This window comes from Nelusetta ayraudi, unplaced genomic scaffold (genome assembly GCF_046127955.1).
Source record: "Nelusetta ayraudi isolate G7.1 ecotype Tasmania unplaced genomic scaffold, CSIRO-AGI_Nayr_v1 ptg000013l, whole genome shotgun sequence".
NCBI lineage: Eukaryota > Metazoa > Chordata > Actinopteri > Tetraodontiformes > Monacanthidae > Nelusetta > Nelusetta ayraudi.
The window spans coordinates 1,430,282-1,443,256 of record NW_027466063.1 but is presented as its reverse complement, the minus strand read 5'-3'; the positions used below and the strand labels follow the sequence as shown (position 1 = coordinate 1,443,256).

Here is a 12,975-nt window from a genome sequence, read left to right as displayed (position 1 = left end):
GTCAAGATGGGGATTTGAAAAATCTTTCCCCCGCAGACACACACACACACACACACACACACACACACACACACACACACACACACACACACACACACACACCAATGATTAGGGGCTGACTAAATGTCAGAGGCCATTATGGCAAATCTGTTCCTTTGGACACACTCATTGTGCCACAGCTCTATCAAAAACATCCTGGGCTGTTAATGACGCATTATTTTCCTCGGGTGCCCTTCATATGCAACCACTTCACCTGGGAACCTCATCACTTCCTTCCTCATCACAGACACACACACACACGCACACGCACACACACACAGGCGTCGGCAACTACTGCACTGCACGTGTCATATATTTTGATGATCTCATTGGCTTTCAACAATACAACAACAGACACAGTTTGTCCGTTTAGGTTGGTTGGTGTTTAACGTTACACTTTTTTTTTTTTAAATAAGTCACGTCAATAGAACCCACAGGAAAGGCAAAATTCTATCCTTTTTCCACTCATTCTTCTTTTCACAAGATGTTCTTACAAGATGTCCGGCTTTGTAAAAGGTAAAACAAAGCATCATTTCAAGCTGTTTGCTCAAACTAATCATTTTCCAGCATGCTGCCATGCTTCTCCACTGGGGCCTAAGTAAAAAAAAAAAGAAGAAGAAGAAGAAGAAGAAGAAATATAATAGGAGGAATATGGCACCTTAAAGCAAAACAGAACAGCAACAAAAACAAGCAATTTTACATCTAGACTGCTTGGTACCTTTTACAGGATCTGCACAGGCAGCCGATTGATTCCATTATGTATTTTCTTTTTTCTTTTCTTTTCTTTTTTACATCCAACACTCCATTATCATAAATTTATCTACCTATTACAAAGAGTCAAGTCTGCTCTTTGGATGAGTCACTGAGGCTACTGAAAAAAAAAAAAATATCCTGCTGTTTTTGGACTCCGGTAAAATATGAGAGCTGAACATTCAGCCGGTTCCGTTATCTGACAGTGTGTCTGAATGTCGCGCGGCTGAAGCGATTTGCTCACACTGTGTGATTTACTGTTAATTCAATAAATTTGGAGGAGGACCCGGGCCGTGGTCGCGCTTAAACTTTAAAAGGAACGGCGCCCCAGTAGGAATTCCACACCGGCTAATGAGGACGAGACGTCGGGCGGAGGGAGAGTTGCTGCGTTTGCCTAATGCCGCAACGCACATCCTGGATGACATTTTACTTTGGGAACTTCAAACGGAGGCGAGCAACAAACTGAGGATTTAACCCGCCGTTCCTCCTCCAGCTGAGGAGCACTCCACCCGCGCCGACACGCTCTGCGGGTGCGAGCGACGAGCGTTCACTTGCAGACCCGCTGCCATCCATGAAAATGTCTGACACGCTTTCATCGCAAATCGGATCACGCCCGTTTTATAAAAGGCTAACCCTGTGAAGTGCCACGTCACAGTGACACCATCCAGTCCTGCTATTAAACCTTTAACAAACTGCACTGCATCTGATGTGGGCTCCGTTTTTTTATTGCTTCCGTGCGTGATCTGCTGGTAGTCAACCAACAGATCCGTGCTGGGGGAAAGAGGCGTCTTGTGACTCACACAGCAATACGTCAGCAAGGTGTCCTCCCAATGAATTTTTAAACGCCACACCTCGTTTTGCAGTTTCTTTTCTCCTTTTTTTTTTTTTTTTTTTTTTTTGCAGCATCTTCTTCGATGAAAGCGAGAAAAGCGCTGCTGAGGCTTGCGTGGACGGACGTTTCCTGCAGAGGGGGGTGCCGCCTCTTTCCCCACTCTCAGCTGTGACAAGATATTCTTAGATGAGAGGTGCCGTGCATATTTAATACATTATCGCATCCACCATCTTAATGAACAGAGAGGGAGGATAAAGAAAGGCGGCTCAGGAGGAGTGCAGTCATGTGATGTGCAAAAGGGGCCGGGCTGCGCCTGATAGTGATCTCTCATCTGCCTGTATCCTCCATCAGATAATGGTCAGAGTAGACTCTAAATAGGTCAGTGCTGCATGCTGCAGATTAGGATATGCAGATGAAGACCGGGGATAGAATGAAGTTGCAAACGAGCTCGGCAGATTGCGATGCCTGAATCCCTCGTGCGTTCAGTTGTCAGAGCTGTCAGTGACATGACTGAGTTACTTCAGCTTGGCTTAATGGTCAGACTGCAGCCATAAGGCAGAATCCATTCCCTTTAATCTTGTTAAGTCGAGTATTTAAAGGAAGAGTTTATCTGATCAGCAATTACCTGTGCAAAATGTGCCCGCACCACTTAAAGCCACACGGCAGACCCTGATTGCCCCTGATATTACTGTTAGCTGAGATTAGCTTGAAAGACTGATTTAGCCTGAGTTTGGTCCAATTTCATTCAAGTCATTAGACCAATCATTTTCTTTTTGCATCGTCTATGAGTTGTTGATGTCATGGCTGCACCCATTTTATCAATGAAATATATACATGTACAAAACACTTTCATTTCCTGAATCTTATTGCTGGCTTGCAGTTGAAATCCAAAGATGCCAGATTCCCGAGAAGCCACTTCCCAGATGTTGGACACCACACATGAAAACAATCAAAAAAAGAATAATGACAAACAACTGACAGAGATGGGGGCAATGAACCGTTTCTTCAAACAGAGGCAGCGATGCAGTTTTGAAAGACACCATGTTGTCCACAACGACAGTCTTTTGGCGCCTGTTGCCAGGCATCAACACTATTTTGCTTTGTTTGCTGTCCTCACTGCAACGGAAAGGCTTCAGGGTTCAATTGGGATTGCACCACATTCCGCTGTGTTTGGCAATCTGGACTTGGTTGTCACGATTGAGAGGGGAAACGCCTCCTTGTTTGGGGACATTTCAATTTTAAACAGGTGTGAAAGCATCTTGAAGTTTCTCAGATTTGGACAACAAAGCTCAGAAAATCACTGCCACTCAGTGGAAGCTTCACAGTTTCCAAAGACCATAAAAATACCACCAAAGAGGAAGTTGATCACAAGAGTGCTAGAATGGAATCTATGGACGAAATAGAAGACATGTTTTGCTATGATGTTCGATCTTGTCGCAGTTTGCAACTTGGTGACTTGTTTGTCAACTGTTTGGTCTGCGTGGCAACATTGAACAGAAATTAAAAAAAAAAAAAAATCTAAAGCAGCAAAGCTTAAAAGGCATAATGCCACTGATTTTGGAGGAGTCAGACAGACGGTCCTATTATTTGTAGCCTGGTGTAACAGCCAATCAGAACAAAATAGCATTGCAATGATGTTGATTGTTATTGTACAGTCCTCAATCAACTGTCCACATAAACATAAACAACTCAAGAATAAAACCGAGGGTGCTTCTTAAAGCAACACTACGTGGCTTTGTCACTTTAAAATGATACTTTCAAGATCACGTTAGTTCTCTGCCTTTAAATGATAAACACTTGTTAACACTAGCTGACTTTAAACAAAGAGAGAACGGCACCCCTGCAATTCTACCAGTTACGATACAATGGACCGTAAAAATGGTTCTGAAACTATTTGGAAACTACACGGCGTCACTTAAAAACCTTCAGAGCGCTTTGAGAGAATTCATTCATCAAACTGTGACACTCTCCAAATGAGAACTGTCAGTCTGTCGGTGCATTAAAGCAAAGGAGTGTTCACAATAAACAGTGGGTTAGAATTACCAAATGTGCAGGTCTGGGAGGTACAACGGTGTTCAGGATTACCCCATCCATAATTCAAAAAGAATGTGTTAACGTCTCAATTTGAGGTGCCGTATTTAATCCTTGCCACAGATCCTCTTCTTCTTTTTTATTCTATTAAGTTATTTTTCCACACCCAGAACCCTACACACTGACTATACATTTGCTTTTCAGTCGTGACAAGAATAAGAGGCCGGGCCATTTGTGTTGTTCGACTCGGAGCTGTACTTTACAGTGAAATAGTCTGTTTTGAGTCCCACCTTTTTCTCATTTCTTATTGGCGCTCTATAATTGAAATGGTGCTATGGGGAGGAGGACTAATTTGTTGAGGTGACACGAGAGCTCCAAGGGGGATAAATGTCACACAAAGATTAAATGATTTTGTGAGGTTGGGTTAGGAATTAAAGGCTGCCCATGACACAAGAAAATAGGGTAAGAAGTTTTCTCGTACCCGGGGACTTTTGCCAAAATGTTTTGTGTGGACAATTAGCAGAGGCTTGTCACACAAACCAAAACTAGTAAAATGTTTATGTGCGGTGAGAAGAGCAAAACAAATGCATATTCCACAGTGCAGGTAATAGCTCCTGAGGGAAGTCACAGGAATCGATGAAAAGAAAAAAAGATGTTCAGCACAGAGTTTGCTTGTTCTCACTGTGCTTGTATCTACAATAGTTCTCTCCAGGTACTTCCACTTCTACCAACGGTTAAAAGACACGCACGTTAGGTTAGCTGAGGGGACAAGAATGCATGCAAGTGTGCGAATGGTTGTACACGGAGCCGAAATCAGGTAACTTAGGGCGAAGAAGAGGTTACACACTGGACTAGTCACCAGTTTATCACAGGGCCACATAGACACGAACATATAGTCACACTCACACACACTTAAGGGAAATTTAAGTTGCAAACTAGTCCAACTTTCTAGCCTGTATTTGATCCCAACTGGAGAGACAGTGTAATTTTTGCTGTTGTTTGTCACGTCTTACTAATTTTCCTGTTGGAGTGTGCATGCAAGACAGTGTTTCCACAAAGTTTCAGTCAAATAATGGTCATTTCCACACTAGCCCATGTTTACGAACATACATTTTTTACCAACTGACTTGCCATTCATTTACTGGCCAATTCTACAATGCGCTCCGAATTTTCATAGTCAAGGAAACCAAAAGGCCTGACTTTACAGTGGATGTACCATTTGTATTCAGGTTTTATTTTGCCTGCATGTGAATGGCCGTGACTGCCTGTTTATCAAAAAATGTAAATAAATAAATAAATAACACAATGTTTTCCATGGATTGAAAACATACTGCAGACTGTGCAAAGAGAAATTAGATACCACTTGACTTTTTTGGCACATTCATAAATTGAAGATTAGCATAATTGCTCAGTAAATCAGCTGGTCAAGGACTCACATGAAAACATGAAAAGAGAGCGCTGAACATTTTCAGACATATACAGCTGCTCCCATTTTCTGTTACTCATCATCGTGCACTGCAGAGCAGAGCTGAAGAACCAAAAAATCCAAGGCCATGAAATCCTTTTACTTCAACATTCGTGCTGAGGCATTAATAAACGTTATATGCTCGGACGAAAAAGCCCAGATTAAGGGGTCTGTTTCCCACCCGCGCCGCTTCTCGCACAGCAAGTCTTCCCTTTCCTTTCAGCACACGATAAAACAGCAAGCTCCCAAATGCCTCTGCAACATGACAGAGCTGCTCCCCTGCTGCATCTCATCGGTAACGAAATCCCTCTGTTCTCCATGAGTGGGCTTAAGCATGTGTACACAAGTGTGGCACAATGACAGGTAATGGCTCGCGACACACAGGGTTTACACACAGCAAATAAACAAGAGCGCAATATGGTGTCAATCCGTGGCGCCGCCGCTAAAACAAACACCAGGAATTACAAAGTACCTCGAGAAATTATGAGACTTTTTTTTTATCGTCTTCCTCAACCGTCTCGTCTGAAGGCATTTGTCAGCTCAAGTCGCTAATCTGCATTTCGGGCCAGCCTGCAGCTCGTGCACACATACACGGACGGCTCAGCCTGCGACGGCTGCTGACCCATTTGCCCGGTGATTCAACAGATTTGCGAAATGCGATCGTAATAACAAGGGCAAACTTTGCGAAAGTCGATAGCTGTAATGAATAAAAACTGCATCACAGACTATCATTCTGTCCCTGATTGAACAAATTTTAAATTAATCTTTTCTCTGCTATCCCTTTTTCACAATTCCAGATAATTGGCAACAAAACATGACAGTCATCAAGTCTGGAAATGCTTAAAGAAACAAGGATTTAAATGCCAAATATGGAGAATCATTAGGAGGAAAAACACTTGGCCATACAACAAGACAACTACTATTTAAATGAAAGGTAGCATTAACATACTCAAGTTTATGTTGATACGTTTAAATCAAATTCAAGCACACAAGCACGCAATGCTAAAAGCTGAAGAAGCGCAATTATCACATTGCTCAACTCAAATGTATGCATCAGTGTTCTAAACGCACTCTTAGAGGAGCAGCGTCTTTTTTAAAGTCTTGTGCTTTCACTTTTTTACCTTGAAACAGTGCTGGATTCCAAGCTGCATGGCATTCATTGACCATAATAGCACTAGCTATTCCCAGACGAGGACACACTGTGAATTTACAAGAGTATATTCAAGTGAATGCTTCACTTTATCCTATCATCAATGGACAAACTGTTTCGAACTTCACATCAGTGTTAAATTCCACATGTCCATATTTCTCAGCAGTTTTTACTTGGACTTTGAGTTTGCATCAATTCTCTGTGAGGTAAAATGCTGCCTCAGACTGACTAAAATTGCTAACGCACTGCATTTTTAAGTGGCAGAACAACAAATAGCACTCGCTTGTCTAACCGTTGCCAAATATTAGCTTCGAGGTCACATCCATCAGGAATTCTGGCCATGGCAAAACCTATTATACAGCTGACAGCTGGCACATTAGCTTTGGTTTGATTGTGACCATATGGCCAGGAGTGAGACGCTGCCGTGACCCTGGACGCCCCTGGTAGGATTCCCATTACAGAAATCCAACATCTACAAAAACATGACGATCCTGTAGTGACCATGACGGCTTGCCAAGCAGCTGACCACACTTCTTTTTTTTTTTCTCTCCACAGGTTTTATTTGTAGAAACACAATTAAATGTTGCTGCAGAAGCAGAACAAAAGTTTCCTGAAGAAACGCTGCCCGCCGCCATAATAAATGTTACTGATTGCAACTTCACAGTTCACTTAGGGCACAGAAATGAGTTCAATCAGAACAGGAGGTCTGACTGAGTTTTAACAAGGAACAGTTGGGTAATTGCTGGGATAAAGCTGTTAAAACCGCACTCTGCTTCATCCACTGATTCACAGCCTGCCAAAGAATCACTCACTTGTGTATTTAATTAAAGGAATTACAGTAACAGTATAAGTTTACACTTGGAGTGATCTGTGTAGCATGGAGTTTTACCATCAAAGCCACGGATGACGCCCAACTCTCTCTAACCAATTAACATATCTGGCTTGGACAGGACCCAGCCTGCACCCTGTGCTCTGCACCAGTAACCCTTAAGCACATCCTGGTGAGGGTGCTAGACCAGCCTCACCCAGGGCAGATATACATGGTGCCACAACCAAGTGCTAAGATGCTGAACTTGAGTCACTATCAAAGCTGAGAGCCCAGGCTACTTTCCACCCAACAGCACTCATTCTGTTGGAGAATAGTTGCTCAAGAGGCATTTAGAAAAAAAGACTTGAGCAATGTCCTTAATCAAACATGGACGTTTTTTTAGACAAAACAAAAAGGGAAGGAGGAGAGAAACATCAAATTAACCCATCCGATCCTAAATCAAGCCCACTGGACACAGACCAAGATTGGGAAATGTAAGCAGACCTTTGCCAAAAGCTTGCTTTCCCACCTGAAATTGCGGCGCCCAGAACTGGACCTCTGCTCTGAATCTCGCCAGCGTGTCTTCATCGTCAAGCTCACAGTCCCCGTGGGAGGAAGCCATCGAATATGAAGCAAACCAAAGTAAAAAAGCTGTGCTATGCCAACCAGACAGGTGCTGCAGAGGACTGGGGCTGCGATGCAAAGTTGTACCCAGTGGAGGTGGACAGCAGAGGCTTTGTGGCCAGTTCTGTCACAAGGCTACAAAACGGAAGACCATCAAGGAGCTCGCCAGCATCGCCCAGGGAAGCGGTCACTGGCTGGCTGAAGCGAAAGCAAAATCAGTCAGTCTGGGCTGCCAATTGCGACACTCGCCCAAGTCTGATCAGCCTGTGGTGGGCAGGCCTTTGCTGAGGGTGTCTTGTGAGAAAGAAAAAGTTGAATGTCCCAAACCAACCTCACCCAGAGAATAGTCCCCAAACTCCTGACTGAGCGGATTGTCTTGGGATTGTGACACCCAGTGCAAGTAAGAATTGATTACATTGAAAAAACACAGCAAAAAATAAAAACCCCACGTTTGACCACGAAGGGCTTAACTTATTTGACTTGTGACGATTTTTACTCAAGATTTCGTAGCTCAGTTTCTGTCATGGTATGTGTTCAAAGAAAAGATTAGTTAGGAATGTGACTCTCAAAGTAACATTCCTTTTTTTTCCACAAAGGACAAGCATTACGCAACCAGGTGCAGTATGTTGACATCAAAAACACGTCCCCTCGCTGTGTAAATATATACGGTGGATCAGTCGAATGTTATCTGATGCCTGAGCAGCACGGAAGCTGCTGCTGCCGGGACGGATGTGATCCTGCTGGATGAGTGACTATTCACAGGGAGGAAACAAGGACAACTGAAATTCATCCTGAGGGAACTTTAGCAGAACATATGGATGTTGATGGACACACTGGTTTAAGCTGAGAGTGCTCTTGTCGCCTTTCTGCTGAGGGGCAGTTGTTCTGATTGTGAAATACCGCAGTGCTCTGACAACTGCAGCAGCTAAACAGCACTATATTCATATTTTACGCCCGAGCAAATGTGCATCAACAGCAAAAATACCAAGCGAGGCAGTAGTCGTTCTTTAATCACAATTAATTTTAGACAACTAAGAGATTAAATTTTGCAACGCCTCTGTTTAACACTGGGGGCTTGTTAGCCACTTGTTGGAGTAAGTGAAGTGAGACTTGGACCAACTCATAAACAACAATAATCCAATAAATAAATAAATATATGAAATGTGGAAGGTTCCATTCCAGCAATCACAGCAGTGGACATATCTGGGATATAGAAAAAACAGAGGCTCAGGAAGTCTAGAATTAAAAACAATGGGATTGAGGAAGATGAGAAGTTAATGTTGACAGTGAAACCAGCCTTGGGCTGCTTTCACAGCAGAGACAATGGACTGGACCTTGGCATTTCATTCAAAGGAAACAGTGACAAAAATGCTGTCTTTTTGTAAGTCTAACAAAGGGGATAGAGAGTAACTTGGGCATCAAAAACCCCTTAACAGGTGTTCCTTTTCTCCACACGTTTCGTTTCAGGTCAGTGACAGATGGCTACCCTCCGCCATAAATGAAAAAAAAATAAATAAACAAGAGTTCCAGCCACAGGTGAAATCTCATTTTTGTGTGATCAATCCCATTCCGGTTTTCTTCTCGCTACATTTTTTGACAGAGTCCCAGGTAATATAGTATTTTTTCATCCAAGTCACCCACGTAACATTCAGGAGTTTCAAAGATGGAAATAATTCCACCTAAATGGATATCTATGCATATAAAGTCTAATGCATACAAAAACAAGAAAAAGAAACAATTTCAACATACTATACAACATTCAATGTCCCTGTGACGCCACCTAACTGTTGTGAAATGTAGAAGTCCTGTCAGACTACAAATTCATCATTAGAACTAATTAGCACAATATCAGCGAGAGTGAGACACAGCGAGCACTCCTCCATATGCTGGCATTCTTTCGAATGCGCCGAGCGGGACAGGATATAAACAGAGGCAGCTGTGTCAAGTTCTCACTGACCTCATGCGAGCTTGCCTGAACTCGCTGCTGGCAAGTATACGAGAGTGGATATTCTGGTTACATCACAGTACATTTTATGTATGTTTTTTTTTTTTGTTTATGTTACAGTCTTTGGCTATAAGAATTATTCGTCTCAGTAAACCTCCATAATTGCAACATGGGTTTGACATGATCTGTGCAAGTGCACAAATGACACACATGGTAATAATAAGAGAAAACACTGGGCCAAAATGCTATTCTAAGATGAAAGGCAAATGAAACCAGCTTTTGAGTTTCTTTAAGCCTTGCCCACCACAAGAAACTGAAACATGGCAGCTGCTATAATCCATGTTCAAAATCAACACTGATCAAAAATCTGTGTTATGCTAAAATATGGTGTTTTTGTAGCAGGGTGCTGAGGATAATGGCCAAGCAAATACATTTATTTATGTAGGTATAATTACACCCTTCATTTTTTTTTTTCCTTGAGCTCACACCATATGTCATCCAACAATACCAGCTGGAGAGTGGTTCACACATTCACATTTTGCATATCACGGCTCACACTTCTACAAGCAGTGTGTCTGACCCTTAACTCTTCTATTAATACAGAGCTCCCTGCGTGCAAGCGCGCATATTCTCACTTTATGCTGCTTTGAAATTAATCCTCGCTTACATAAACGAGTTGCTCAAGAGGCATTTAGAAAAAAAGACTTGGGCAATGTCCTTAATCAAACATGGACGTTTTTTAGACAAAACAAAAAGGGAAGGACAAATGTGAATGAAAGTGGAACATAATGTCTTTGCATTACGCAGATCGTCATTTTCTAAAATGGGTCATATCCATATTTTTGCAGCATGGCTAGCAGACAATGGATTCTCAGCGAGGTTGTTTCCTCCACTGTCAACTCAGCGATCAGCATTCAAACATGGCCACCACTCTATTAACTCGCCAAATAACAATTACAACGTTGCCGTCAATTAGCTCCCTGAGCCAACAACAGCCGACCTAATGTCCCGTAAAACGCAAGTACACCTAGTTGAACTGGGCCTTGTTAAACACAGGACTCCTTGCGGCGCAGGTGGAGATCGCAGCCCAGTGGGAGCTTCAGAGCGTTCAAGCTGAACATCGGTTAACCAGTGCGAATGCCTCCACGTACCATCTAGCGTGTCAAAACCCCAAGGGGGGGGCATAAAAGCTTCAATTTAAGGTTCCGCTCAAGTTTTTATCACATAGCCTGGACGGACAAAAGAAGTAAAAAAAAAAGTTACTACGCCTCATCTGGATACGTTTCTCGGTTGAAAAGAAAGCGCTACGAATCACTTGGCGTGACTGAATGACAGGCATTTTGAAAGCACAGCTGGCGTCTCCTGCACCTTTAACCATTAACTACCTGTAAAGCACAAGAGCGCTGTCACCGTGAGCTATGCCAGCTGCAAGACCCTCGCGTAACATCGAAAAAGAAGAAGCTGGCGTCGGGCCAGACGCAGGGCACACGCACAGGGGCAAACGTACCTTTCACAATGAGGTTGAGGAGCTTTGGCCACGGGTTGCGCTCACTCTGGATGGAGCACGTGTACTGGCCGTCGTCGCTTACATCCACTTTCTTTATCTGAAGGCTGTACTCGTGCTTGTCCCCAACGCTGGACACAATGGACACGCGCGGGTCCACGGACCATTTGTCGTTCCCTGCGAATATGATGCTCGAGCGGTTCAGCCAGGCGCCTTTAGAGATCCCATCCAGCAGGTAGCACCTGTAGCAGCGGGACAAAAAGACGGCGGGGTGAGACGTGAAGAAAGGCTTCTGACGGAACGTTTGCTTTTGGATATTCTGACACCAAGTCCGACTTATTCTTTTAGGTTCCCGACAACAAAAAAAGCTCCGTCTAACAGCTGACACTTCAAACGTTGCACTATTTGTGTTCTGTTGGCTTTACAAGAAATGTGGGTGTCTAAAGTCATCGTAAATATACATCCCACCAGTTCTTTTATAAATATACTACACAGTACATACATGTAAATATAGTATACTTTGTGACTATAAAATTACATAAGAGTAACATCTGAGAAAACAAAAGCTTTCATCACCTAATAGTAAAATAACCAAGTCTTGTGTGATGCACACAACTACCCTGCCAAATTGCTACCTTTTGTTAGATTTAAATCACTTCAGAAATGCAGTGAAATTTGGTCAGTCTGAAAGGAATCTGGGGCAACACAGTGGTGCAGCAGTCAGTGTTGCTGTCTCACAGTTACAAGGTTACCAGTTTGATTATCACTCAGGACCTTTCTGCGCGGAGTTTGCATGTTCGCCACGCATCTGCCCGGGTTCTCTGCGGGTACGTGAACAGCGTGTCTGCAAATGTAAGCATGAGTGTGAATGGCTGCCTGTCTCTCTTTGTGACCCTGTGATGAACTGGCAACTTGTCCAGGGTGTAATGCCGCCTTCACCCCGAGTTAGCTGGGATAGGCTCCAGCGCCCGTGTAACTGCGAGTGCAGGATGAATGGTGTTAGAAAATGGATGGAAGCCGAGACTGCAAACTGAGGGGAAGGTTTGCTTAGCAGTGTACCTCACCCTGAACTCAGAAGTTAAAATTGAAATTTTAAAAATGTGTCACACCCAGGCCAAAGGAGTTTGTTGTGACTTTTTTTTTTTCCAACAACAAATAAAAACCTTTGCAGTTTTACAGAGGTGAGCACAAAGTATTTCCATCCAATGCGGGATGGCTCAGATCGTGCTACCGAAGCAGACCGAAGCAGTACAAAATTTCACTCCTGGGAGAGAGGCAACAGCGAATATGTTGATCATTTGTGGTACAGGCACCACCGTTTACAGTTAAACTGGACTCCCGCACTTTCCATTTCCTATTGTTTATCTTATGGTGGAGTCCGTGGCTACCTGCCCCATTACCTCCCCATTGTGAAAGTGGATTCAAACATTTTTACTGCAATAGTGATCAAGAGTAAATGGCTGGAATTGCTTTTTTTAAAAACTGTCTCCTTGACTAATGTTAACTGGAGTTGAAATAAAGGAAGTCGAGTAAAATTATTTTTCTTGAAGAGCAGATGATGGACGTAAGGATATTACACAGGGCTGGGACTTAGGGCTGAGAACCTTTTTTTAAAAAACACTTAAAGAAAATAAATCTTGGTATGAGTGTGACTCATCTGAAGGCTGAGTGGTGGTTTTCGGGTCATGAGTAGCAGCTGGCCTCTATTCAGTGTTGTTTGAATTGGGATTGGTTACCTTTCAGTTACCATCGGTCCTCGAGTCTCCCCAGTGACAGAGGAAACTAAAAAAGACAGTCGGTAAAATGGATGAAAAACAGCTTTGTTTT

At 43.1% G+C, this 12,975-nt stretch overlaps 1 protein-coding gene across 2 annotated transcripts in view; it reads right to left on the bottom strand.

Annotated features, from left to right (window-relative positions):
• The window catches only part of negr1 (neuronal growth regulator 1), a 131,888-nt gene that overhangs the window by 82,413 nt on the left and 36,500 nt on the right, over positions 1-12,975 (bottom strand). For both annotated transcript variants that reach the window (XM_076022652.1, XM_076022653.1), the window contains exon 2: positions 11,152-11,390. In XM_076022652.1, coding sequence (XP_075878767.1) covers positions 11,152-11,390 — 239 coding nt within the window. The remainder of the gene's footprint in view (positions 1-11,151; positions 11,391-12,975) is intronic.